Below are 25982 nucleotides of genomic sequence, written 5' to 3' on the forward strand. Positions count from 1 at the left end.
GTGAATAGTATTCCACATTTGGTTAATCCATTCATCTATTGATGGACATTTAGGTTGTTTCCAAAAAAACCAACAGATTGCACTTGAACTTCACTCAGAATTAAAACGAGTCCTCTGAACAGAAATCTCTGAACAGAAGAGCTTTGGAACAGGACCTAACAGGGCCTTGATGAGGACAATTTGAAAGGAAACCAAGAATGACCAAAAAGCAGCTGGGACCCAGCTGAGATCAGATTCGTGAGCTCATGAATGTGTGAGGCTTGTCATTTCTTTTTCCCCAGCAATACTGAGCATTTAGAGCAAGTCTGGTGGAGTAGAATCAAGCAGAGCTAAGGACTGGCAAGGCCCACAGCTGACGGACACATCTAGGGTGTTTTTAAACATATCGCTAAGATGGTTGACAGTGACTAAGTGACAGGAGCCAGGTGAGAAGGATGGATTTGGGGTAGAGGCGCACGACTGGTGACCAAGGAGATGAGGCCAGAGAGCAGGGTGGGAGGGAATGGGGGAGGGGTAAGGACCGCAGCGTGAAGAGCAACATCCTCGGGTCTGGAGAACTCAGAGCCTGGGCTGGATTTAAGTCTTCTTTCCTCCCTCCCTCCCACATTTTCCTCCCTTCCTCCCTCACTTCCCCTCCCGCACATCTTCTGTGTTATCTGTCTCAGATGTGTGTTAATCACTACTGGACAGCATGGAGGAGACCCTTTGCCTCGTCATCTAGAGTCTAGTGCAGAAGAGATACTGCAAACCTCCCCACCCAGTGTAACGAGCGCCCTGGGGGGTGGCAGGTCCAGGATGCTGTGGGAGCACCCAGGGCCCGTCACCCAGACTGAGAGTTTGGAGAAGCTTCCTAGAGCTGGTGATGTCTAAGCCGAGGCTTCAAAGACAGCAGAAAATGAAGCAGCTAGAAGCCGTGCGTTGGCTCCCACCGCTCTGCTAGAGCTGCTTTCAGAAACCACTCTTCTCCTCACCAAACCGTATCTTCACGTGGCCCTTGGAGCCCTGACCTTTTCTCTCCTCCTCTCTGACCTGCCTCCTCTGCTTTCCTTTCTCATTCCCTCCCTCGCCCCCGAAATGTAGGCCGTTGGGTGCTCCTCAAGGTTGTGACCTCACTGCACGCCCTCCACGGCCTGTCTCTTCTCCCGTGACCATGTCAGCATCCATGTCTCTGTCTCCTGCCCCGGCCTCTCCCAAGGACCAGAGACATCCTCAGCTCCTGCCGAGATCTTGTCTCATCCATCTCATCTTCCAGACTCGCTCTTCGTCTCACCTCTGCTCACTTGCCCACGTCCTGGCTGTATCCCTGCCGTGGCTCTAGCTTTATCCCTTCCTCTCCCAAAGGAGTGGTTTGGGGGCCTCATAATCCTTGCCTTTGAGTCAGTCGTGCTTCCCCCGCCTCCATCAAATCGCCTGGCCGCCCCACTGTCCCTGGCCACCCGTGTATCCCTCCACCCCGCAGCTGGGCGTGTGTTCTCGCTCTGATCCGCTACAGCTGTGAGGATGCCCTGCTTCTGGTGAGAGCCCCTTAGCGACTCCCATCGCCTGAGACTGGCGTTCAGGCCTCAGCCCATTTTTCCCACCTCATCTCCCTCCATCACCCCCTCACTGCCTTTGCTTCAGGCAAAACACCCTACAGGGGCCCTATCTGTTTCCATTCTTTTTGGGCTCACATGAACCTCCAGCTAAATGCCCTTTCCTCCCCGTCCCCACTCTCCAGACCCTCATCAAGGCTCATCTCAGATGCCTCTGATTTGAAGAAAGCTCCTCTGGGTGGTTTTGTTGGAAGAAACCTCTGCCCTCTGACTTGATCTATTCCTTCCTATTGAAATGCACCATCTTCTGCCTTGCATTTTAGTTACTCGTGTGCGACTCTGTTTCCCCAGCATATCTGAGGGCAGGCCTTGAGGTCAAGGGTTCAGGTCCTTTTATCTTTGTAGGTGGATTCCCCCGAAGGAGCTTGTACCTATTAGCTACTCAGAAAAAGTTGATGAATGAGGTTTCAGTAAGACCCTAAAAGCCACAAAAATCAGTCTTTTCTGATTTCGCTCTTACAAAACTAACCTAAAAAGTAGCATAACATAATAATCAGAGCAAGAATAGAGATCGCAGATCTAAATTCTGTCCCCATCAACCTTCACAAGTAATTCTGAGTCATGTCCCTCGTCTACATCAGGGGAATGAGTCTGGCCAGACACTGATTTTGGTAACGTTTTCTCCAGATGATGAGAAATCAAGTCAGATATGCCATGTAACATGGTCTTTACTTAAAGGACAGTTCATGTTTTAGCAGGACCTCGTTAGTACCACAAAAATCTGTCAGGTGTTCACATTTGTGTGTCTCGACACTGAAGGTCCTGTTTTTGCTTCTTCCGCGCAAGTTTCCAATTCAGTGAGCAGAACCGTGACTGTGTTGATGGGAGGGCAAGCCTGCCTGGTCCTGCTGGAGCTGCGCAGATGCGAAAAGGCAGGTCTCCACACGACCGGGTGAATAATGAATAGTGGCCTTAACATCTCGGAGCTTCTGGGTTTCGCCTTGCAGAAGTAAAAAGTTGCATAGAGGAATTTTTGTTCTTTTAGAAACTGCCCAAACTCTTACAAACTGTATATACCTATGGTGAGCAGTTTGCTTTTTGTACTAGTGAGGACAATGGGAAGGAACAGGACTCAAACAAAAACAGTATTGAGATGAGTTAGGGGATAAAATCTAGCTGGTAAGACATAGGAATACTTCGTGTGAAAAAAAATAGGATTGTAATTAGACCAGTGTCTATGCACTGCCGAGACGTGGGAATTTATGAGCTCGGAGCGAGGAGAAAGGCTTCTTAGGAGATTAAGAGGAAGAGACTGTCTAAAATGTTTGATACACCAGGGAGTTAGCACATCATTAAGGGTGAAACTTTCAGAGACCTGAGAATGTGGAGCATCTTAGCGATAAGCGAATCTATCAGCCACCTCAATATACAAATAGGGAATCAGAAGCCGGTGCTGGTGAGTTATGTGCCTGAGGTTATGAGTGCAGCTGGACTTACACCCAGGGCTTTGACCCAACTCTTAGTGCTTCTTCTGCAATACTAGGGATGGAGGGGGTACTGTTAGCTGCTGAGAGATTTTAGTTTTATAAAGGTGGAGTTAACATAGACATATACTAGGGTCGGTCTCCTCTGCTGACTTCATTGAAAACCCTTACACACACACACGCACACACACACACACCCTACAAGAAGATCAGGTAAATCCCTCCAGGTAGTGTATCCTGTAACATGGCCTTGGTTGTAAAAATGGAACCTCAGGCAGGCAGAAACACAATTACCTCTCAAGGGAATTGGTCGCTGCTTTTTAACAGTTTCTCTTTGCTGCTTTGTAATATGTACTTAAAAAGTATAATAGATACAGGAAAGAATTATAACCTGGACTGACGAACAACAAGCCCAACAAAAAGTAAATAGGAAATAAAATAAGGGAAATAGTCCATAATGTGAAATTAAAAAAAAAAACAAAACAGTAGCATGTTGTTATGTGCACTTATACTTTTTTTAAAAATAAGGACAGTAATTCATTTAACAAACATGTGTTGAGTGTCTCCTGTGTGCTGGGCATTGTTCTGGCCACTGAGGATCCAGCATGGAGAGCAAATAGGCAAGGGCCCCTGCCCTCCAGGAGCTTATATTCTAGGGAGAGACACATCATTCACTACCCATTTTTAAAATGTTTTTATTGGAGTATGGTTGATTTACAATGTTGTATTAGTTTCAAGTGTACAGCAAAGTGAATCTGTTATACATATATCCACTCTTCTTAAGATTCTTTTCCCATATAGGTAAGTACAGAGTATTGAGTAGACTTCCCTGTGCTATACAGTAGGTCCTTATTAGTTATCTATTTTATATATAGTAGTGTGTATATGTCAATCCTAATCTCCTAATTTATCCCTCCCACTGCTTTCCCCCCGGTAAACATAAGTTTGTTTTCTACAACTGTGACTCTATTTCTGTTTTGTAAATAACTTCATTTGTACCATTTTTTTAGATTCCACATATAAGTGATACCATATGATATTTGTCTTTCTCTGTCTGCCTTACTACCCATTAAAATACCATTCTTAAGATCCGTCCTCCTTCCCCCACCGACAATTTTTGGTGGAAATTTAACTAAATTGAAAAATTGATAACATCTCCCATCATGTATGGGTATGGTTTTAACGAAGATTGCTTTTTGTTTTTTAAGGGAGAAGAAAATGGCTTTCCAGACAGTACTGGAGATCCCCTTTCAGGTAAATGATTGACTCTAAAGGTATCTGGGCTTCAGTGATAGCTAGCGTGGCTAAATTCAAGATCATTTGAGATGTTTATCATTAACTTTCAAAATCTGTATTACACACTAGAGAAGCTTTCCTACCACACACCACAGTGAAGTGCAAAGAAATCTTACAGGATTTCACAAAAGCCTTCAGAGAGTATTTTCTCTGTGTTAATAACCCTCCTTTGCTTGGGCGGGGTACAGCAGGCTGCTCAAGTGGACGGGTTTAGGATCAGGTGAGGGTCGAACTGACCCCCCGTCCCTCTGAGTTGTGGGAGCCACAGTGTTGGCGGAGAGCTTTGCCAGGTGGAAACGAACAAGGGGATGCAGGCAAACTGAGTCGGCGTGGGAAGGGCTGCTCAGCCACCTGCTGCCCGCTTCCCTCCTCCGGCACTTAGGGAGCCAAAGGGGCCCCTCCTGACGTTAGACCATGTGCTGGTGCCCACCGTTTTCTGCTTCTAGCGTGTTTCACCAAGGAACATTTAAAGTTTGTCTCCCCTGCCTCATCCCCCGCTGCCTTTTTTATTCTTTATTGTAAGATAGAAACTCTGGCAATGTTTAGATTCCTCATTAATTAATCATGGGGAAAATATGGAGTGAGCATTAAAATAAGCTACCAAAATAATAATTAGGAAAAAAAAAAAAACCTCACCAACATTTTAAAATGTCTTTCAAAACACATATTGAATGGGCCGATTCATCAGGGGTTTGTTTGTTTCTTTTTTAAGGAAGGGTTGGTGACTCATAAAAGCCTTAGGATAATCTGTCATCAATCCCAGGCTGTGCCCAGGTAACAATGCTGAAAATCAGAACTTGTGGTGCATAATCAATTTTTTTTCCTTAGAAACATGATGTTAGCAGCAGTTTTATCTCTGGGTGGTGAGATTCCGGGTGGTTTTTTGTCATGCAACGGATTTTTATTTCTTGAAGACCCACTGTGTGCCAGGCTCTCTAAGGAGGCCAAATGGCAAAGGTATAGTTCTGGAAGACAGAATTTGGGATTCTGGCTCCAGTTCAGCTCCTGTCCTTCTGTGATTAGAGAAATCCAGGAGAAATTGGGCCAGGAGAACTTCCGGTGGCGCTTACCTACCAGGTTTCAGGGGACAGGCCCAATGTCTGGGGTCCCATTCAGGCACCCAATGGAACTCACCTTCTCTGGACCAGAATCTACCCCTACTAGAGGTTAAGGCCACGGGCTAATAATTTTCCCTCTTCCACAAATACTGCAGCAGACACAGGCTCAAATTAGAAGCACCTAGCTGAGTGAGGTGGAGGAGGGGAAAGCATCTTTGCATACAGGCAGAGGCACTTTTAATAATCTTTTCACTATCCTATATTTTAAAAATTTCTAACGTGAGTGGGTATCAGAAAAATCTACCCCCAGAACTTTAATCTGTATATACAACTGTATATATAACAAATGATCCAGTGTAGGCAAATACATACAATACGTGGTAAAATAACCAAGGAAATCCCTAAAAGGCTAACTGTGATGGGCCTGGGTGATGAGAACATGAAATTTTTTTTCCATATGCTCATCTGAGTTTTTAGATTTTCTGTGACAAGTACATATTTCTTTTCTAATTGAAAAAAATCTACATTTAAACTTTTTAAAGACTAACGCCCTGCACTCTAATGTGAAACGTCAGCTAAAATGAGAATGAATCAAGTAAGTTGTTCAGGAATATCTATAAACCGTTCAAAGACTCTTATGAGTTAAGGTCATTAATAGAGTAATCAAATTTCGGGTTGTCTCTAAAAATTTTTACCTGTGTCAAAATGAAATGGAAGATTTTCAAAGAGAATAAACTTTTCACAGTGATAGCAGGTAATATTACTGAGAGCAGAAACTGTACTGCTGAAGTCAACAGCTGTACCACCCAGCATGATGCTTTGCCCAGAGGAGTGTACAGGTGTTTGGTTGGGTTTGGGTTTTTTTTTCCCATAAACAAGCAAATGAGAGACATTGACTTATTGGCTTTGCTCTTGGAAGAAAGGGCAAAAGCAGATCCTTATATTTCCTCTTTGAATGAGAGTAGCCACCTAAGTAAGATTTATCTTATTGTTTTACTTACACTAATTTAGCATTTGCCACGTACCAGGCCCCCTTCAAGCACTTTTAGAGATGTACTCAGAAAAAAAAGCGTTCATGACAACTCTGTGGGTCCAGTTATTTTCTTCACCAGGTGATGCCACAGAAGTAGCCCTGGGTCCCGTGGCTGGTGCCCTAGCACATAGGTCCGAAGTGGGAGTCAAGCCCCAGGCCAGACCCAACACTCCCGTCCCCACCAGCTACCAGACCAGGCTGCCTCTCTATTGGTCAGACGCATCGCCTGTGTAGCACACGCGTTGAATACCTGAGTGTCACACATGGGGGTGAAGGTCAGGCTTCCAGCTCAGAGTTTCCATCTGGAACAAAGCCAAGGTCCACCCCGACTCCCACAGAGTCAGCCTCCGAGCCGCTGAAACACCTTTCCCAGAAGCTTGCTGCTTTCCCCACATCAGGCCCTTGGTCAAGCCTTAACTCAGAGCCTGGCTTTTATTTAATTCTTGCAATTTGAAAACCTTAGTTACCTGCAATCCAGTTTATATCTGGTTAAAATAAGGAATATGGGGAGAACGGAGGGCTCTAGGATAGAAGGAGGGAATTGACCAGAGTGAGAAATGACAGTTTGTAATCAAGGAGAGAATAAGAGTACAATTCAGAATCAGCTACTACTAGAAAAGCAAAGCCCCCTGGGTGGAACCATTGAATACAGAAGCAAGCCCCCAGGAGACATTAAAGTTTTACAATGTTTTCAGGCAATTTTTCAAAGTGAAAATATTTGGGCATTAAAGGAATAAGCCTCAGTTATAAAAACAAACAAACAAAAAATGCAAAACTCCCAAATTGTAAAGTTAGAAACCTCTTCTTGTTCTCCCTTCTGGTGGTGGTATTTATCACCTGGACCATGACCCGCCTCCCCACCTATTCTCCATAGTTACCTGTTTTTCAAGACTGACTTTTCTGACGACCTTGTATAATTCAGCACTTGCCTAATCTAAACCTAATTTCCCCATAGAAGTGAATGTACAATAGGATTTTCATTTTTTTCAAATTAGGTCCATAAAGTGACACTTAGTAAATATGTTTGTGTCACATAATTTCAGAATTCATGTAAAATTCTATGTTGCATTTTAACCTGGGTCCTTTCTTATGTGTGTTTCTTTTTTTTTAAACGTGCCTTGTACACTCCAGTTTTGTTTGATGACAGAATGGCCCTGCATGGTTTACTAGCCAGGATCCATCCAGTTTGTCAATTAGCCTCCCCAGTGACGTTAGCAACTTGATGTCTTCTTAAAAGGGTATTTCAGAGAGGGAAAATGAAACCATATTGTTTTTCCCTTTGGTTAAGAGATCAAACACCCACTAAAAGCCCTTGGGTCAGTTTCTTAATAGATAAAAATAATTCTTCATCATTTTCCAGCTCATAGCAAATAACTACCTCTGATGAGTCGTGTGGTGTGTGGGCACCCCAGTGATTTCTCAAAGCCGTAAACTGGCATTTTAAATATATTTATTTCCAGCCACATCGGACACCATACCCAGAAAAAAGCATGAATTTAAACCCTTAACAAACGTAACTGCAGAAGTATTTGACCGTGCTTTTGACACTTGTTGGTATTTTCCAAACCTCATAATTAATAGACACCTAGGAGACAGTTATTCTATTTTAGAACCACAATGTTTTGCTGTTTGCAAAGCTGCCAGTATAAAATGTTTACTATTTAATTGTTTGAGCTAACTCAAGACCTAGTTATCGTGAGGAGCATTATTATAAACGATCTGAGAGCCAGCAGTGGCACTGAGCACTTTGGAGGAAAACACCCGTGTGGTAATTGCTCTTGAAAAGCCAGGACGTACAAGATAAAACGGCACGTCCCCTGCAGGGAGATACATTAAGTCAATCTGTGATCCACTGCTGACATCCTGACTGAAGCCATTTTCTAGGCTCAACCAATCATGACCCTCGTGAATTCTGCATCTTGTTCCAATTAACTGTTAATTGACCGGCATTTTATAACCTGCCAGCCTCAAACTTGAGAGTTAGACACTGCATCATTGGACACGAACTGTTTCTTACTTTGCTTTAAATGACATAGACATACCTTGTCGATGAACATGCTTGATTTCTGAACTCTTCTTTAAGGTTTGATGTAAAATGTGTGTGAGAGAGAGGATGAAGAATAGGGGGAGAGGGGCAAAAAAAGCCCCGGAGGAAAATCCATTCTTCTGCTTGCGAGTGTAGGGAAGTATTATCTATCCACAGACTCCTAATCACCAAGCAGACACGGTATCTTTCAAAGAGAAGTAGCTGTCATTCCAAAATCTACTCTTGGCAGGCCCTTCTGACTAAGAACTTATTCTGTAGATGTCTTTAAGGCAATGGTTTTCAACCCTGACTGCACATTAGAATTGTCAGGAGAGCTTAAAAAAAATTCCCATGTCCTGCCTGTACCCTAGACCAAATAAATAAGGATCTCGTGGGTGGCACCAGACATCAGGATTTTGTAAATCTCTGCAGGAGGGGCAGGGTAAGGGGGTCAGAGAGTTCCATTTTTTGGCCAGGGTTGAGAACCACTGCTTTAAAAAAGGCTGTTGGTTATGGTTCCTTACCCGCAGTTACTAATTCTTTGTTGCATACTTATCATGCACTAGGATGAGGCTCTAAGGGATGATATCATTTAATCCTCTCAACAACCTTATGAAATAGGTATCGCTCTCCCTGTTCAGAGAGGGAGGCCATGGCATTAGCAAGCTCAGTAACCTGTCCAAGCTGCACACCTGCACAGTGTCGATTGTATTGACGGTCGGCACGCCTCTAAAGCTCATGTGGATAATCTCTGTGGTACTCAGTGTACTCTGTCTCCATAGCAACCAGTCATCTTTCTTCTGCCTTGTATATACTCAGCACTAAAAAACTTTCAGTTCGTCTGAAAATCTCTTGATAGCTCTTCATAGGCTGCCCAGAGGTTTCTAATTTGACTATTTCTCTGTGTCCCATTCTTCATTCATTTGATTTACTCAGCAGACATTATTGAGTGCCTACTATGTGCCTGGAATGAAGTGGTAACATCAGACATCTACATCCCTTTCCTCTTGGAGCTTATATACTAGTTGGGAGTGACAGACAATAAACACAAATAAGTAATTTCATGTGGTGGTAGGTGCCTTGAGGAAAATAAATGAGTACAGTGGGTTTTGCCTGCAGGGAAAGGATGCTGCTTTAGCTAAGAAGGTGCACCAAGGTCTAAATAATGCAAAGAAGCCAGCCATGTGGAGATCTGAGGAAGGAGGACTCCAGGGGACAGAACTAGCTGGTGCAAAGGTCCTGAGGCAGCACTGAGCTTAGTGTTCTAGGGACAAGTGTGGGCAGTGAGGAGCAGTAGAAAAGGTGGTGAGCTAGGAGGTGTCAACAGAGGCCAGATGACATGGGGATTCTTTTTTTTCCAGTCTACTTAAAAAAAAGTAAAACCTAACATCATTAAATAACATTTACATAAGACTTGACAAAAATGCTTTCACATCGTTTATCTCATTTAATTCATGAGCTGTAGGAATTATTATCATCTCCATGTGATAGATGAGGAATCTAAAGTCCATGGGCGTTCAGTGCCATGAGCAGTCAAGCTCTGGGAAGCTGGAGCACCAGGGTTTGACGGGCCCCATCTGATACACATGCAGAATCGGATGCTTCAGGATTATGTGTGTAAAGGACTCAGTGCAGGGCCGGTTATACGTTAGGCATTTGATAAATGACAGTTACTGTGGTGATGAAAATCGCTGAGAAATTTGGCCCTTTCTCCACTGACAAATTCTTCCTTAGTTTAAGCCAGTACTCAAACTGAACTTACAGAGGGCAAGTCCTTCCAGGGTTTTGGCCGCTATAATAAGAAGTCATCATAAATTAATGGTGTAATACATTCTTGTTTTGCATCCGTGGAAAATACCCAAGTCAAGTGTCAAAATATGACAAGTGAGGACCCTACTTGTTAGAGAATCTAAGTGAATTTTTATACATAATTAACTTCTCTTTTCTCAATAACACTCTCCTTTCCTTCCCCCAAATCTAGAGTCAATCCGTCTTTTTGTATTTGAAGGCCAATTCTGTTCTATTTTCCACCGTATCTGTTAACTGCCAGCAGACATCAGCAACATTCTCTTCCCTTTACTAGTAATTCTCTTTTCAGGTCCTAAAATTCATCAAACAGTAGTAAGAAACCTACCTTGTCCCCTGAGGAGAAAGCACAGCTCTCATTCATTCATTTAGTAAACAATTTTTGAGTTTCTGCTCTACAGCCATCCTGTGCTTGCTATTGAGAAGCATCAAATAATAATCCCATTTTTCCCCATTTCTGATGAAAACTTCTTTGGTCCTAAGTCTGTCTCTCTCCACGATTGTTTCTTCCCCAAGGCATCACCCAATCTTTCCTTTCATGTGCACTGTTACATGATAGGTGTTTATAGCAGGGCAGGACAAGATGTATTTCATAGGAAAAGAAACACGTTTCTCTGTTTAAGTCCTCAGAGAGCTAATTATAGTTTATGATTCTAAAAGGCAACTTTAAATTCACAGCTGTTGGCGGTTTCGGTAGATTCCAGTTCACTAAATGGCTTAGCATTTGTGTCATTGAAAATACAAAAGGAAAACATCAATAGACTTTTTGACACATCATATATTTTAAAACAAACTGATAATTTTGTGGTCTATGTAGTTGTTCAAAGAAATAGAAGCTCCTTATACACTAGAAGGCTTAGAGGAGCTTCACAGAATCCTTAATGATGTTTTCAGGCTTCTTCTTGACACTAAAGGAGAAAACATTGCCAACCCTGAGTCTTATGGAGGTAATACAGAGCAGACTTTCAGACACTAATACATTTAATTCTGGACTTAGAGGTGTAAATCCTACTTTATTTTTCTGTGACATTTAAAAAATATTTTTAAGTACCCAAATAAACGCAGTAACTATAGAAAATTAGGAAATATCCATTGTTAACATTGTTGTTATATGTACTTCCAGATTTTTTCTATGCCCATGAATGTGTGCATAACATATACTTTATGTGGATATAAATGACTGTATTATTTTGTTTTTACAAAAACTGAATTATACATACCCTTTGGTAAGCTGCTTTCTTTTCCACTTGACAGAATATTATTTTGACCCTACCTTTAAATAGGCGCAAAGAAAATTGCACAGTTTCCCCCTTTTACTGCAAAACCACCTTCACCATTAGACAGTTCTTTTTTTTTTTAAATAAATAAACTTCTGTCCCACCATGTAGCTAAAGTCTTATTTCTTTGTACACCGTTATTAATGAAGCTGAAGAATAACTCTCACTATATTACATGTAAATGTAATTGAACATTTTAGAGCTGTAAGATGTGGGACATACTGCAGAAGGATATGGATCTGTTCTCAGGGCATTTAAGGTAAATGAGGAACAAAAACAACAACAAAAACCATACAGAGCATCTCACTGCAAGGCAGAGTCAGGAGATGCAAACAAAATGATGGGATTCTGGGTGAGACAGCATTCTAGGCAGGAGCTGGGGGATTTCATGAAGGGGTGGATCAGAGGTGGGTTTTATAGAATGGATGAAGTTCAGCAGCTGAAGGGAAGTTCAGTGAAAGGGCGAGAGAAAGAAGAGAGATAGATAACTGATCAGAGAGAAAATATACCAGAAAAGGCATGGAGGCAATCTTTGTTAATTTCCACCTATGCAACTGACAAAGATTTTTTTTTTTTTTAATTTTATTTTATGGCTGTGTTGGGTCTTCATCTCTGTGCGAGGGCTTTCTCTAGTTGCGGCAAGTGGGGGCCGCTCTTCATCGCGGTGCGCGGGCCTCTCACTGTCGCGGCCTCTCTCGTTGCGGAGCACAGGCTCCAGACGCGCAGGCTCAGCAATTGTGGCTCACGGGCCTAGTCGCTCCGCGGCATGTGGGATCTTCCCAGACCAGGGCTCGAACCCATGTCCCCTGCATTGGCAGGCAGATTCTCAACCACTGCGCCACCAGGGAAGCCCGACAAAGATTTTTTAAAGTAATATTTGGTGCTGGCAAAAGTGAAGTGAGATAAGCAGCATCATTATACTCTGTTTGGAGTATAAATTGGTGCAGCATTTATTTCTGGAAAGCAATTTAGCGTATATGCATTGATAGCCTAAAAATGCTCATAACTTCTGGCCTAATGATCCCATTCCTGGTGAGATGGTTAAAGATGTACCCCAAATTTTTATATGTAAGGATCTGCATCGAATTGTTACTCATAGTCATGAAACTGTGGGAAGACCCTAAATGTTCAAGTTTATACAAAATTCACAATTGTATATAATTTTTAAACGTTCTGCACTGAGCTTATATTAGTTTTTTTCTTTTCGTTTAATTAAACTTTGAAAAAAAAAGAAAATACAGGTGGTCTGTTCAGGGAACTGAGTAGTCCCCCTTCTCTGGAGCCCAGATTATATTCAAGGAATTCACAGGGAATAGTAAGAGAGGTGTGGAGAGCTTCCAGGGGAGGCTGGGACCCTGGTAACTGGTTGGATAGAGAGAAGTCTGTAAGGATGCTGGGAAACTGCAAGTGTAAATAGGGGACTTGAGGTGCTTTGGGTGCATAGCGGGAGAAATTTAAGTGCTGTTTTGGGTCCTTTGAGTTGGAGATGTCTTCTGAACATCAAGAGGAGCTTTCCAGTAGTCAGTTCTGGAGCCCAAGTGAGTGGGCAGGGCTGACCATTCATATATTCACTCACTCATTCAGTCCACGTTGGTTAAGCATTTACTGTATGCCAAGGGCTGTACTGGGTCCTGCAGATGCAAAAAGAAAGGGTCTTCTGTTCTAGTGGGAGAGTTTTGTAGAGGTTGTTGGGAGTGGAGAAGGTGACCAAAGGGAGAGAACGTGGAAGGGGAAAACTTCGGGCTGAGAACAGGGCTAGAGCACTTCCTTGCAACTCCCAAGGACTCAGCAGTGAGACAGGCTGGGATCTTAGCATATCAGGCTGACAAGAGAAGGGGTGTGTCCAGGACATGGTAGGGTATGCCTGGGGATATGGGGCTTGGCGTTCAGAAGGAACCTTCAGGAAAAACACAGCCTGAAGTGCAATAGACAGTGTCCAAAGGGGCAAAAGAGTCTTGGGCCCAGTTCCAGAGGCAGCCAGATCCAAGGGGAGCTGGTGTGATGGGGGCGTTAGCAGCAGCAGGAGGTCTGGGTGATCCTCAAAGTCAGGTGGGGATCTGCTTCTCTGGACTTTTCTACCCCATCAGAACTGGACTCTGGCCCACAGTTGCGGTGTAGGGAACTGGGTCCAGTCTCTACAGGGTTTGGCAAGAACTAGGCTGGGTCAGATGCTGCTCAAAGCCAAAGAAGGTGAAGATTAAGAACCTGATGAGGCATTGGAAGCAACAGGTTTTGAATTCTGCTTCTAGAAGTTTAATAGTAAATTGGGGCTTCCCTGGCGGGTGGTTAAGACTCCACGCTTCCACTGCAGGGGCCACGGGTTCGATCCTTGCTCAGGGAACTAAGATCCCACATGCCGTGTGGTGCAGCCAAAAGAATAATAATAAATAAATACATTTTATAAAAACAGTAAATAAGAGTTAAGAGAAAGTCACTTCAGTGAGTTATGAAGCCAGAGGAGGGCAATTTGAGGTTCTTATTTTTTATGATAGAGGAGCCCTGTACATATTTGTAGATGAAGGAAAGAGAATCAGTAGAGTTGGGTGGCTGGAGATGAGGGGAAGGAAAGGAGATATTTGATGAAACAAGTCATGGGGAAAGAAGTAAGGGGTGGGCTCAAAGGCCTAAGTGAAGCTTGGCAAAGAGGAGGGTCACCCCACTGCTAAGCCTTCTCTGTGCTAAACAATATATTTATTAATGTAATACATTGTTCTAGTTATCATAGAAATACACCACCACTAGAGAAAGTTTGGAAAATAGAAACATAATCCTACCACATTAACCACAACAGCTATTATTATTTTTGTACATTTCCTTCCATAGTAATATTAACAGAGACTTTTTCCATAGTTTTAATGAGTACATAAATTCCTCACATCTTGCGTTTTCCACTTAATGTGAGAGAACAAACATTTTCTAGGTTGCTACGTAGTCTTCATAATTACTTAAATAATATCCCATCAAGTAGTACAATAATTGATTCCACTAGTCCCCTAACTTTTTAAACTGTTCTTTAAAAAATAGGTACTATGAATAAACTGTAATTAAAATGTTCGTGTATATACATATTCTAGATGATCTCCTTAGGCTGGATTCTCAGAAGTTACATTAGTAGGTCAAAGAGAATGAACATAATTTTCACGGCTCTTGTTATCTTTTACTTTGTGCTTGCCTCAAAATTGCTGGTTCTCAATTTTACAGTCACCAAAGTGAGTCCCTTTTTCTGAATTCTTTACTTTCCTAAATTGGGAAGTCCACACGGCTCAGTGTAGAAAAGATCATCATAACCTCCCAGAATTCTCCAAGCCAGTGATCTCTAGTGTCACCTTTGGCTGTTAATGTCCCTGGTCAGAGGGCTCAGGAGACCCAGTGCTGTTGCATATTTTAAGTCGCTTGGGTTGCCATGCTGTACAGACCCTGCTTACAATTTTACTATAACTGGTTTGCCTCTTACCTGCTAACCTCTTACCTCTGACCTACTCACCGCTTACCTACTAACTTCACCCTCCTGCTAACGTGCTGCCGGGTACTGCATGAGGCCAAAGATGACTGATGGGGAAGGTTGTCCTTCCTCCGTGCTGGGGCTGCTCTTGCTGAGGCTGAGCTCAAAGCCACCCACTCGTCCCACCTGCTGCGCACCTCAGGGTGTTGGCTCCACTTCAAAGGCAACCCCATGGGTGAAGAAAACAGAGATAAAGGCAAAGGCATGATAAGGTGGCCATAAATCTAAAAAGTAAGTTTTCTGGCATTATCAATTATCACTCATTTTCAAATAACGCATATGGAGTGGATATTCCAGTTTTGGGTGTGTGTGTGTTTTTTTTTTTTTATTTTAAAGACCTTTTAAAGAATTGTGCAATCCTTTACACCCTAACATGCTGTGCTTGGCATTAAGAAGCTGTCAGGGCTGACTTGTAAGTTGGAAGGGGTGAGGGTTGAGGATGGGCTGGTTTCTCGTGAGATGGCAGAGTCCAACACCCCTGGACTGCCGGTTTGCCCACGGAGAAAGCTCTGCTCCTTGGAGCCCTCGTTCTGGCCAGCAGTCTCACGAATGCACAGCCTGGGCGACAGAGAGTCTCAGAAAGAAAGGAAAACTGGCTTTATAAAATCTTGCCACCGCTTCCGGCAAAGCAGCCATCCTTGGCCATAAAGAAGAACACATTATTGGTGAGTATGTAGAAACGAGTGTCCTGAAATATCTCTGTAAGATGCACTGTGGTACTTACACTGATACTATGAACCATTCAGCGGGAAAGTAAAGGACGGAAGAGATGAGCGCGCCTCTTGGGCCTCTTGCTGACACGTGGATCGTATCGTTTGTCCCCGCAGATACAAGCAAGGACGCGTCCTGCACAGAAAACTGTACCTGTTCCTCCTGCTCGCTCCTAGCCCCCACCATCAGCGACTTGCTCAATGACCAGGACTTACTAGACGTGATCAGGATAAAGCTGGATCCCTGTCACCCAACAGTCAAAAACTGGAGGAATTTCGCAAGCAAGTGGGGCATGCCCTACGATGAACTGTGTTTCCTGGAGCAGCGGCCCCAGAGCCCCACCCTGGAGTTCTTACTCCGGAACAGTCAGAGGACGGTGGGCCAGCTGATGGAGCTCTGCCGGCTCTACCACAGGGCCGACGTGGAGAAGGTCCTGCGCAGGTGGGTGGACGAAGAATGGCCCAGGAGGGGGCATGGAGAGCACCCCAGGAACTTCTAGACCTCGGCTTCTTCTCATCGGCCTCTTCGGACATTGAGCCGAGCCCAGGTTAAGGAGCAATGTGAATCTGTTCTTTTTTAAGTTTAGGCGAAGGACGTGGGACAGCGGACCTTGGTTTTCCCCAAAGCTGGTGGTTTTGTGGAGGGTAGGTTATGTTTTTGGTGGCGGATTTTCCTTTAGTTTTGCACATCTGTTTTTATTTAATATTTGAATCTGGAATTGGGAAAAATATGTTGTAGGCTCCTATAGGGACCAGGGCCAAAGCTACAATCAGAGTGGATTCATGCCATGATGAAAATAAAAGTATCCTCTCCCTTAAAAACTGAAGATTGAAGTCAGAACTAAAAGTCCTCATCCACAAGATCCTTTATGATTAATGACACTCCCACAGCTTAGAAGAAAACCACGGAGAGAAGTTTCCCTTTAGTCTGTTACTCTTTTTGTTGTAAAGTACTCAGGTGAATTCACAGGCTGCTGGCATTGCGTGGTGATACTCTTCAGGACACATGCCATCTTTCTTATTCAAATACTTGTATAATCTGTGCACTATCAAAGAGGACTTTGCTTGAGTATTTTTGAAAGAAATGCAAAAACCGATGGTGATTGGGAGGACAGAGTCAGGAGTTAGCAGGGTAATAAGGACCATGGGAAAGGTGTTGACAAAGAGTAGGCCCTTTTGGTACCCTTGGCTTTTTAAAAATTAATTTAATATTTACTTATATGTCTTGTATATCAGGCTGAGTGTTTCACCCCCAAGAGAAAGCTCAGTTAAGAAGTAAAAATTACCTGGCCTGTGGGTGAAATGCAACCCTGTCTAGCACCTACTACCCCACCTTAAAATAGGGCCCAATAATACTACACAGCACTTTAGCGAAGAAAGAGAAATCTTTACTGGTGATACTGGGAAAGAAGCTATGCATTAAAACCTAAATTTCAAAGGATTTTAAACCAAATGAAAAATTGGGTCCAAAGAATATCCCATGTTCTTGTTTGATGGTTTACTGTGGAAGGTGGGGTGGATGGGAGGGTTTGTTATTAGAGAGAATTTTCTAGGTTTGGGGGGTGGGCGGGGAGAGGGAGAGAGAAGCCTTGGTTTACTTGACGATTTCATAGAAGTGCTCTTTGGTTTTGGCTATAGGTTTAGAAAATTAAGGCACTTTGTCCAGTTTGGGAGGATTCTGTTTAAATCCCTGACTAAGCAAAAATGATGAATGACATTGATTGGAGTACAAGGGAGATTAGGATTAACTCAAAAGAAAGTTGTTTCTTAAACCACTGACATTTTTTCCCGCTAGCAGTTAGAGCAGTTTTATGAGGTTGCTGGTATATAGTCAGCCTCACCGTCAAATGTAAACTCTAAACTTGCAAAATTACTATAGAGACTCACTTATCACTTCTGATTCAGTCAGTGCTAGTCACACCTAGCTCGTCTTGTCAGATTTAGCAGATAAATGTCAGGTTTATCAAAAGATGTACTCAAAGTAACAGCCAGGAATAAAATGTAGAGATTTTTAAAAAACGGAGTCTTTTGCAACTTAACCTCTAGGGAGTGGTTGCTATGTACTGATTGTCAGCCGTGTTCCAGGCACCGTACAGAGCTTGTAAGGGCGCTCTTATCTTCTAGGAGTTTGATTTTATGTACCGTGTTCTCATTAGGCTGCGTGTGACATGTTCTCATGTGTTAGCCCAGAATGTACTGTGGGAAAGTATAGATGAGCCTTTGGCATTTATTATGGACATTTTAGGGAAATGGGACTGAAAGGTTGTGATTATTTAGTGTTTTGTGGTACCAGACCCTCCTTGCATCCTGATACCACCTTGGGATAGAAGGAGCGGGTCCTAGCCTGCCAGACGTCCTGCTCACTGCTGCCTGGCCAGGAGCCCCCGAAGGTCCCTTCCCTCCCCCTTGCAGCTGGGGACTCCCTGCATTCCTCCCTTCACAGTCCTCTCCGCCCCGGACAGACTTGTCACCTCAGCTCAACCCCAGCCTGCGGGGTCTGTGACCACCCTAGAGGCAATGGGGGAGGGGAGAGGGCAGAGAATGGGAGCGAAAACCCCTTTCTGCTCCTTTCCCCAGTCTGCGCCTTCCTCCTCACCCTCCAGGCCTTGACCTCCAGGTGACATCTCCACCCCCAGCTTGAGCATCATCCGGTGGAGGGCGGGTGGGAGGGCGGGTGGGAGGGCTTCCCTTATTTCCGCAGTCTCCCTCCACCTGCAGTAATGAAGGGCAGCCTGGGAGGAGGCGATAGAAGGGCCACTCTTGGTGGTCAGAACGGCAGCTGGAGGAGATGGGCTTCTGACTCCCTCCAATAGGGCCACAGCTGCAAATAAAATCAAGAACCAGTTCCTAACATCCCCGAGTTGAAATATGGAAAATGATGAAAATTTTCTCACAGAAACACTGTTGGTGGTCAGGCTCTGTAGAGTGGACAGTTCTGTGCTTCACAAGTTCCTGAATTAACAGCTTTTTGTGGGCCGACTTGGGAACACTGGTCCCTACTGGCACTGCTTCTGTGGGACATGTTTCCAAAATTCCAAACTTCGGATTTCAATCTCAAAACTGACTTTAGGCAGAATTTATCCTCATAGATTTCTTGAACATGGCTCTTGTTCATAAGTGTCGGCTGAACTTATCTTTGAGTTTGATCAAAAACGTTAAGACATAGAATTCAGGTGCATTAGCTATGGGCAGAGCTAAGCACGCTCCTTATCTTTTTTTTTTTTTTTTTTTAGGCTGCATTGGGTCTTCGTTGCGGTGCGCGGGCTTCTCATTGCAGTGGCTTCTCTTGCTGCGGAGCACGGGCCCTAGGGCATGTGGGCTTCAGTAGTTCCAGCGTGTGGGCTCAGTAGTTGTGGCTCGCGGGTTCTACAGTGCAGGCTCAGTAGTTGTGGCGCACGGGCTTAGTTGCTCCGCGGCATGTGGGATCTTCCCAGACCAGGGCTCGAACCCGTGTCCCCTGCCTTGGCAGGCGGATTCTTAACCACTGCGCCACCAGGGAAGTCCTGTCCTTTATATTCAGGAATTACAGGAAAACTGTGAGACCACAGAGCACCACCCACTCACCTCTCCATTTGGCGGCATTAGTTTGAAAGCCCTGATGGCTAATAATTTCCATCACTGGCTATGAAAGCTTAAATTTCTATTATAATTGCATAGGGGATGTGCCAGGGTAGAAGGGATTTTTTTTAAATATGGGATTTGATGAAAATGTGTTGTTTTAATTTCACTCTACCATTATTTGCTCATATTGACATCTATCTGTTCGCATTTACCTTATGAAAAGTTTTAATTATTAAGAGTATGATATTAGCAGAGAGAGATTTAACCACACATTGTTTTTAATTAAAGTTCATTTGGATTCTAGACCTTGACCAAATGGAGGATGACTTTTATTTGTGTTACATACAGAAATATCAAAAGTAAATCTCAACTAAAGTAGAACTATAATTCAATTGTGAAATAATCCCAAATAACTTTCTTTAAAGTTAATTTTTAGCAAATAAATACTGTAAAAGCATAAATATGCTGATATTGGGTTGGCCAAAAAGTGCCTTTGGTTTTTAAGTAAAGATAAAGGACACGTTTTTCATTTTCACCAAAAACTTTATTGAACAACATATTCACCCTTTTGTTTCACTACCTTCTGCCATTTTTCAGGCAACTTCATAATTCTGTCTTCCCAAAACTTTTTATCTTTTTGAGCAAAGAACTGTTCCAGGTGCCTTTTACAGTCTTCCAGGGGATTGAAGTTTTTTCCATTAAGAGAATTTTGTAAAGACCTAAATAAATGGGGCTTCCCTGGTGGTGCAGTGGTTAAGAATCCGCCTGCCAGCACAGGGGACACGGGTTCGAGCCCTGGTCCGGGGAGATCCCATGTGCCGCGGAGCAACTGAGCCTGTGCGCCACAACTACTGAGCCTGCACTCTAGAGCCCATGAGCAACAACTACTTAGCCCGCGTGCTGCAACTACTGAAGCCCGTGTGCCTGGAGCCCGTGCTTTGCAATGGGAGAGGCCACCGCAATGAGAAGCCCACGCATCACGACAAAGAGTAGCCCCCGCTCACCACAACTAAAGAAAGCCCATATGCAGCAATGAAGACCCAACGCAGCCGAAAATAAATAAATAAATATATGAATTAAAAAAAAAAAAGACCTAAATAAATGGAAATCTGAAGGTGCATTTCTGGTGAATGCATGTCTGGTGAATACGGCGGATGAATCAGAACTTCCCAGCCAAACTGTAACAGTTTTTGCCTGGTCATCAAAGAAACATGCGGTCTTGCTTTATCCTGATGGAAGATTATGCATTTTTTGTTGACTAATTCTGGATGCTTTTCGTCGAGTGCTGCTTTCATTTGGTCTAATTGGGAGCAGTACTTGTTGGAATTAATCGTTTGGCTTTCCAGAAGGAGCTCATAATAGAGAACTCCCTTCCAATCCCACCATATACACACTATCACCTTCTTTGGATGAAGACCAGCCTTTGGTGTGGTTGGTGGTGGTTCGTTTCGCTTGCCCCACAATCTCTTCCATTCCACATTATTGTACAGTATCCACTTTTGATCACCCATCACAATTCGTTTTAAAAATGGAATGTTCTCATTACTTTAAGTAGAGAATCGCATGCAGAAATACGGTCAAGAAGGTTTTTTTCACTTATGTGGAACCCAAACATCAAAGCGATTAACATAACCGAGCTGGTGCAAATGATTTTCAGCGCTTGATTTGGATATTTTGAGTATGTCGACTAGCTCCCGTGTGGTATAATGTTGATTGTTCTCAATTAATGTCTCGATTTGATCACTCTCAACTTCAATTGGTCTACCTGACTGTGGAGCATTGTCCAGCAAGAAATCTCCAGCATTAAACTTCTCAAACCACTTTTGACATGTTCGATCAGTTGCAGCACCTTTTCCCTACACTGCACAAATCATTTTGTGCATTTCCATGCATTTTTACTTTTCTTGAAATAGTGAAGCATAGTATGCTGAAAATGTTGCTTTTTTCTTCCATCTTCAATATTAAAATGGCTACACAAAAATTCACCAATTTTGATAAGTCTTTTTTAAATGCACGCCGATATGACAGCTGTCACATACAATCTAACAAAATTGTTTCGAATGAAGTTAAAGACAACTAACTGCTACTAGAGCCATCGTACGGAAAAAACTGAATGAATATTTTGGCCAGCCCAATACTTCACAAAGGCAAAAGTGGAAAGAAAGGAAATTATTTAAGTTCATTAATACTTAAGAGCTTTGGGCTTCCCTGGTGGTGCAGTGGTTAAGACTCCTCCTGCCAATGCAGGGGACACAGGTTCTAGCCCTGGTCTGGGAAGATCCCACATGCTGCAGAGCAACTAAGTCCGTGCACCATAACTACTGAGCCTGCGCTCTAGAGCCTGCGAGCCACAACTACTGAGCCCGTGCACCACAACTACTGAAGCCCGCACGCCTAGAGCCTGTGCTCCACAAGAGAAGCCACTGCAATGAGAAGCCCGAGCACCGCAACGAAGAGTAGCCCCCTCTCGCTGCAACTAGAGAAAGCCTGCGCACAACAACGAAGACCCAATGCGGCCAAAAATAAATAAATAAAATAAATAAATTTATATTTAAAAAATACTTAAGAGCTTTGCTTATTATACTGTCTGTAGGGATCCATGTTAAATTGACCACATTATGAACTAAACTGCTTCTGATGAGGTCCTTTTGCTATTAGAAGGATGAAATCTCTTTAGCTAAGTTCCGAGATACACTCTTCTAAACAAAACTCCCATCTGCAATGTTATGATGTTATGTGATGAGGCTCTATGTAATAAGCACTTTATTTGGTTGCAAGAGAAAATTTCTACTTGCAAGGGAATGGAAAGCAAAGCTGTTTTAGACACCACACACCCCCAGGACATATACACACAGAGGAAGACTCAAGTGGAAGGTAGACAAAAATAAAGCACAGGGTTATTTAAAATTATAAGATTTAAAATTGTTAGGGCTTCAATTGTATGCCAGGATTGCCCATCAATATTTCAGATAACTTGTATGAACGAGTCTTCCATTTTTGTGACACTAACTAATAAGTACTCAATAATATAGAGGGAATTCCCTGGTGGACCAGTTGTCAGGACGCCGTGCTTCCACTTCAGGGGCTGCAGGTTCAATCCCTGGTCGGGGAACTAAGATCCTGCAAGCCACCTGGCAAGGCAAAAAAGAAAATAATCATATAGGAGATGCATGGTAATAGACAAAAGATGCTGCACCTCTGTTTTTTTCTGAGTAGTAATTTTAATGTGGTACTGCCCTCTGCTGGAGGATGAGATCTATTCACCTCCTTTCAGGCTTGTTTAAGACCAGCCTAGAACCAACCTTCTATTGATTATTGGTTTTATGTTAGAACCCTTAGAAGTAGCCCCACTAAAAGATAGGAAGAGTGCAGTTATTTTACAAATTGACAAATATTAGAAGTGGAATGGGGCCGGCATGATTGAGATGAGGGTTCCATTCCCCTGAAGGTCCCCATCATGACATCACCCGTCATTCAGATGAAATGTGTAACAGGCAACTCTAATAACAGTTCCTCACTCTGGGGGTTTTTCCTAAACACTCAGAAGGACTTTTCTTCTGTGGAGATTTAAGGTTAGCTGTCTGTGGATAGTTAGTCTCTTTGGCTTTCAATTTAATGATGCTCCGTCTTTAACATCATGAGAACAGTGGCTTCTATGCAAAAAGGCAAAGGGATCGATCTCCCTCAGTTAGAGCAGACTTCAACCAGGAGCACTAGACTTTCCTCTTCCTCTATGATATATGATAGAAAAACACATTATTTTAAATACAGTCCTAATAACTAAGGTCTAGCAAATTTTCTTTCCCTTTTTCAGATGAATGAATATGTTTCATTTAGTTTTGAGCCACGACTATCCTCCTTATAACATTTTTCCACATCTGCCTTCTCTGTTCTAGAATTTTCCTCTCCTCCAGGTCCATGTTTCTGCTCTGTGTGTTGCTTGTTTTAGGGCCATTTCCTCACTCCTTGAATCAGATTTCTTCTATATGCCTGTGGCCTTCTCTCTCCCAGCTATGGGCTAACATCGGCTTCCTTTTTTCACTTAGACACGCAGAAGCAATTTGTTGGATTGTCTTTCATATTTAATGACACTTTGGCCCTAAGAACGTTGAAACTGTTTTCTGCCCTTGTAACTGAAACATACGGAACTGCGTGCACCCAAGGAACTGACTGAGAAACAGTTTCCCTCTTTGTTCTATAATTTCCTACCTGGAAATTCCAACTCCACCTTCTGAACCGTGTGCACTTGGGTATAAATGGATGAGAGGGTAAGTCTTGCTTCCCTCATGTTTAGAGGGTCACGGCCGTGACACTGATCCAAGTGCCGGGCGCGTGGGGGGGCCACACCTGGGGGTCCAGATCATCCAGAGGAAGACCCACAGCAGAGGAGGAGAGGCTCTTCTCTCTCTCCCCGTGGCCATGTTTAGCCGAGGATGCCTCCTGGAAATCACTCCACAGCTGAATCGAAGAGATAAGATCAGTCAACGGTGCAACTCGAAACGAAATGATTGAGTTTATCAACCCTTTTGGAAACGTAGAGGGTAGCTTCTCGTGGCTTCCTGAGCTGAGCCGTGCTCTTCTGTTTGATGTGACCGCCAGTGACCATTTTCCTTTGAGGCATACCCTTGGAAGCTCCATGGGGGACACTTCTTCAGCTATGCTTTTAAACGACTGAATTTTTGTGATCCTTTCTATATCTTCGTGCTGTACTTTTTAAGCTGCCTTCATTTTGATGTCCTGCATGATTTTTATGTTTTCTTTATAAATAGAAATTGTTTTAAACTGTAATAATGGGTGCTACAAAATTAAATTGATGTAAACCATATCTCTAATTGGTGCTTTTATGCAGATTCTAACACAATCGTTGATTCATGTGTTCTCTTGGTCAGTCATCAGTCAGAAACCTAGTGACTTTCTAAAATGCGTCCCGGGGATGCAAAGATAAACAACACCTTCCTACCCTCCAGGAACCTTAGACAAGGGAGAGTCATTGTACACGATGAGAGACGTTCCTGGAGAAAATGCCACACCTGTCCAGGAACGGGCAGAACAAAGTGAGAATCACTGACGTAGAAAGAAAGACAAGTAAATAAGCAGTCTGACGAAGTGCTTCAGATGCTGTTATATCTATATGAGAAGGGCGGTTTCATGGTTACTTTCCGCCTCTCCTAACTTTATCTCTCTGGTCCAGGCTTGTCCTCTGAGCTGCCAGACACCCACAGCTACCAGCTTGACATCTCCACGCATGCGGATGTTTCCCAGGCACCTCAAACCCAACCCTTCCTAAAGGGAACCCATGACTCTTCTGTTCAAACTTGTTCCTCACCAGAGTTCCCTGTCGTACCATCCACCTTGTTTCTAAGTCATCATCAAATCCCCCTCTCCATCCCTCGCTCTTCCACATCCTAAATGTCTCTTAAGTCTCTTCCCTCCCCTCCATCCTCATGACCGTCCTCACCCAAGCAGCCACCCTTTCTCACCCGATAACGGTCTCCCAAGTGGCCTCCCTGCCGTGGACGGATCCTGCCATCCCCACATGAATGCCTTCGAGGGGTTCCCATTGAAGATCAAGTCCCAAATTGGCAGCGTGGCCTCCAAGGCCCTGTGACTTGCCTGTGTGGCATGTCATCGTGCTCTACTCGCCCGCAGCTCCTGATGCTTCAGCCACACTGAACTGCGAGGTCCCCTTGGCCGTCGTTCCCTTCCCACCCAAGACTTCACCGCGAGCTGCCTCATCTGCCCCGTCCACACCCTGGCTACACTCAGACCTGGACACACCAGCCTTCCCTAGCTCAGCCTCCTCAGCCCCCAGGTCTCACCGTTAACACCACTTTCTCAGGGAAAGGGCACCTGGCTCCCAGACTTAGTTGCCTTCCTATTATTCACCCTGTAGCACTCATCCCAATAGTAATAACTTGATTACTGGTCTCAACCCTGCTCGACTGCAAACCCCAGAGGACAGGGGCCTTGTTCGCTGTTCACTCTGTATCATCAGCACTCTCTGATCCAGAAGCAATTGGAAATATGCTGAAAAAATGAAATGGAACTAATGAATTAATAGAGACTCTAAATAAAGCAAAAACTTTTTTTTTTTAACAATATCATGGTCCTTGAGGAGGAAAAAGGTTATAAATATAAATACGAAATGAGGGGTTTTACATACCAAACCATGAATGCTTCTCGGACATGGGGAGCTTTTATTTTAATGAGGTTCAACCCCTTTCGTTCATTTTCTGGGCTTCAAAGATCAAAGCAAAAATGTTCCAGAATTAGATGGTAGTGAATCTTGCACAACCTTGTGAATATACTAAAAAGCACCTGAATTGTACACCTTAAAATGCTTAACGGGGTGAATTTTATGTTATGTGAATTGTATCCCAGTTGGGGAAAAAAAAACAAACAAACAAACATATAAAATCACCAAAGTAGGCTTCCCTGGTGGCGCAGTGGTTGAGAATCTGCCTGCTAATGCAGGGGACACGGGTTTGCGCCCTGGTCTGGGAAGATCCCACATGCTGCGGAGCAACTAAGCCCGTGAGCCACAACTACTGAGCCTGCGCGTCTGGAGCCTGTGCTCGGCAACAAGAGAGGCCACGATAGTGAGAGGCCCACGCACCGCGATGAAGAGTGGCCCCCGCTTGCCGCAACTAGAGAAAGCCCTAGCACAGAAAAAAAAACGAAGACCCAACATAGCAAT

General features: G+C 43.7%; 1 protein-coding gene across 4 annotated transcripts in view; it reads left to right on the forward strand.

Annotated features, from left to right (window-relative positions):
- Window positions 1–17252, forward strand: part of EDARADD (EDAR associated via death domain) — a 53090-nt gene extending 35838 nt beyond the window's left edge. For all 4 annotated transcript variants that reach the window (XM_057531132.1, XM_057531133.1, XM_057531135.1 and 1 more), the window contains exons 5-6: window positions 4225–4270; window positions 15842–17252. In XM_057531132.1, coding sequence (XP_057387115.1) covers window positions 4225–4270; window positions 15842–16224 — 429 coding nt within the window. In that variant the 3' untranslated portion in view covers window positions 16225–17252. The remainder of the gene's footprint in view (window positions 1–4224; window positions 4271–15841) is intronic.
- The last annotated feature ends 8730 nt before the right edge of the window (window positions 17253–25982 follow it).

Source organism: Balaenoptera acutorostrata, chromosome 16 (assembly GCF_949987535.1).
Source record: "Balaenoptera acutorostrata chromosome 16, mBalAcu1.1, whole genome shotgun sequence".
Taxonomy (NCBI): domain Eukaryota; kingdom Metazoa; phylum Chordata; class Mammalia; order Artiodactyla; family Balaenopteridae; genus Balaenoptera; species Balaenoptera acutorostrata.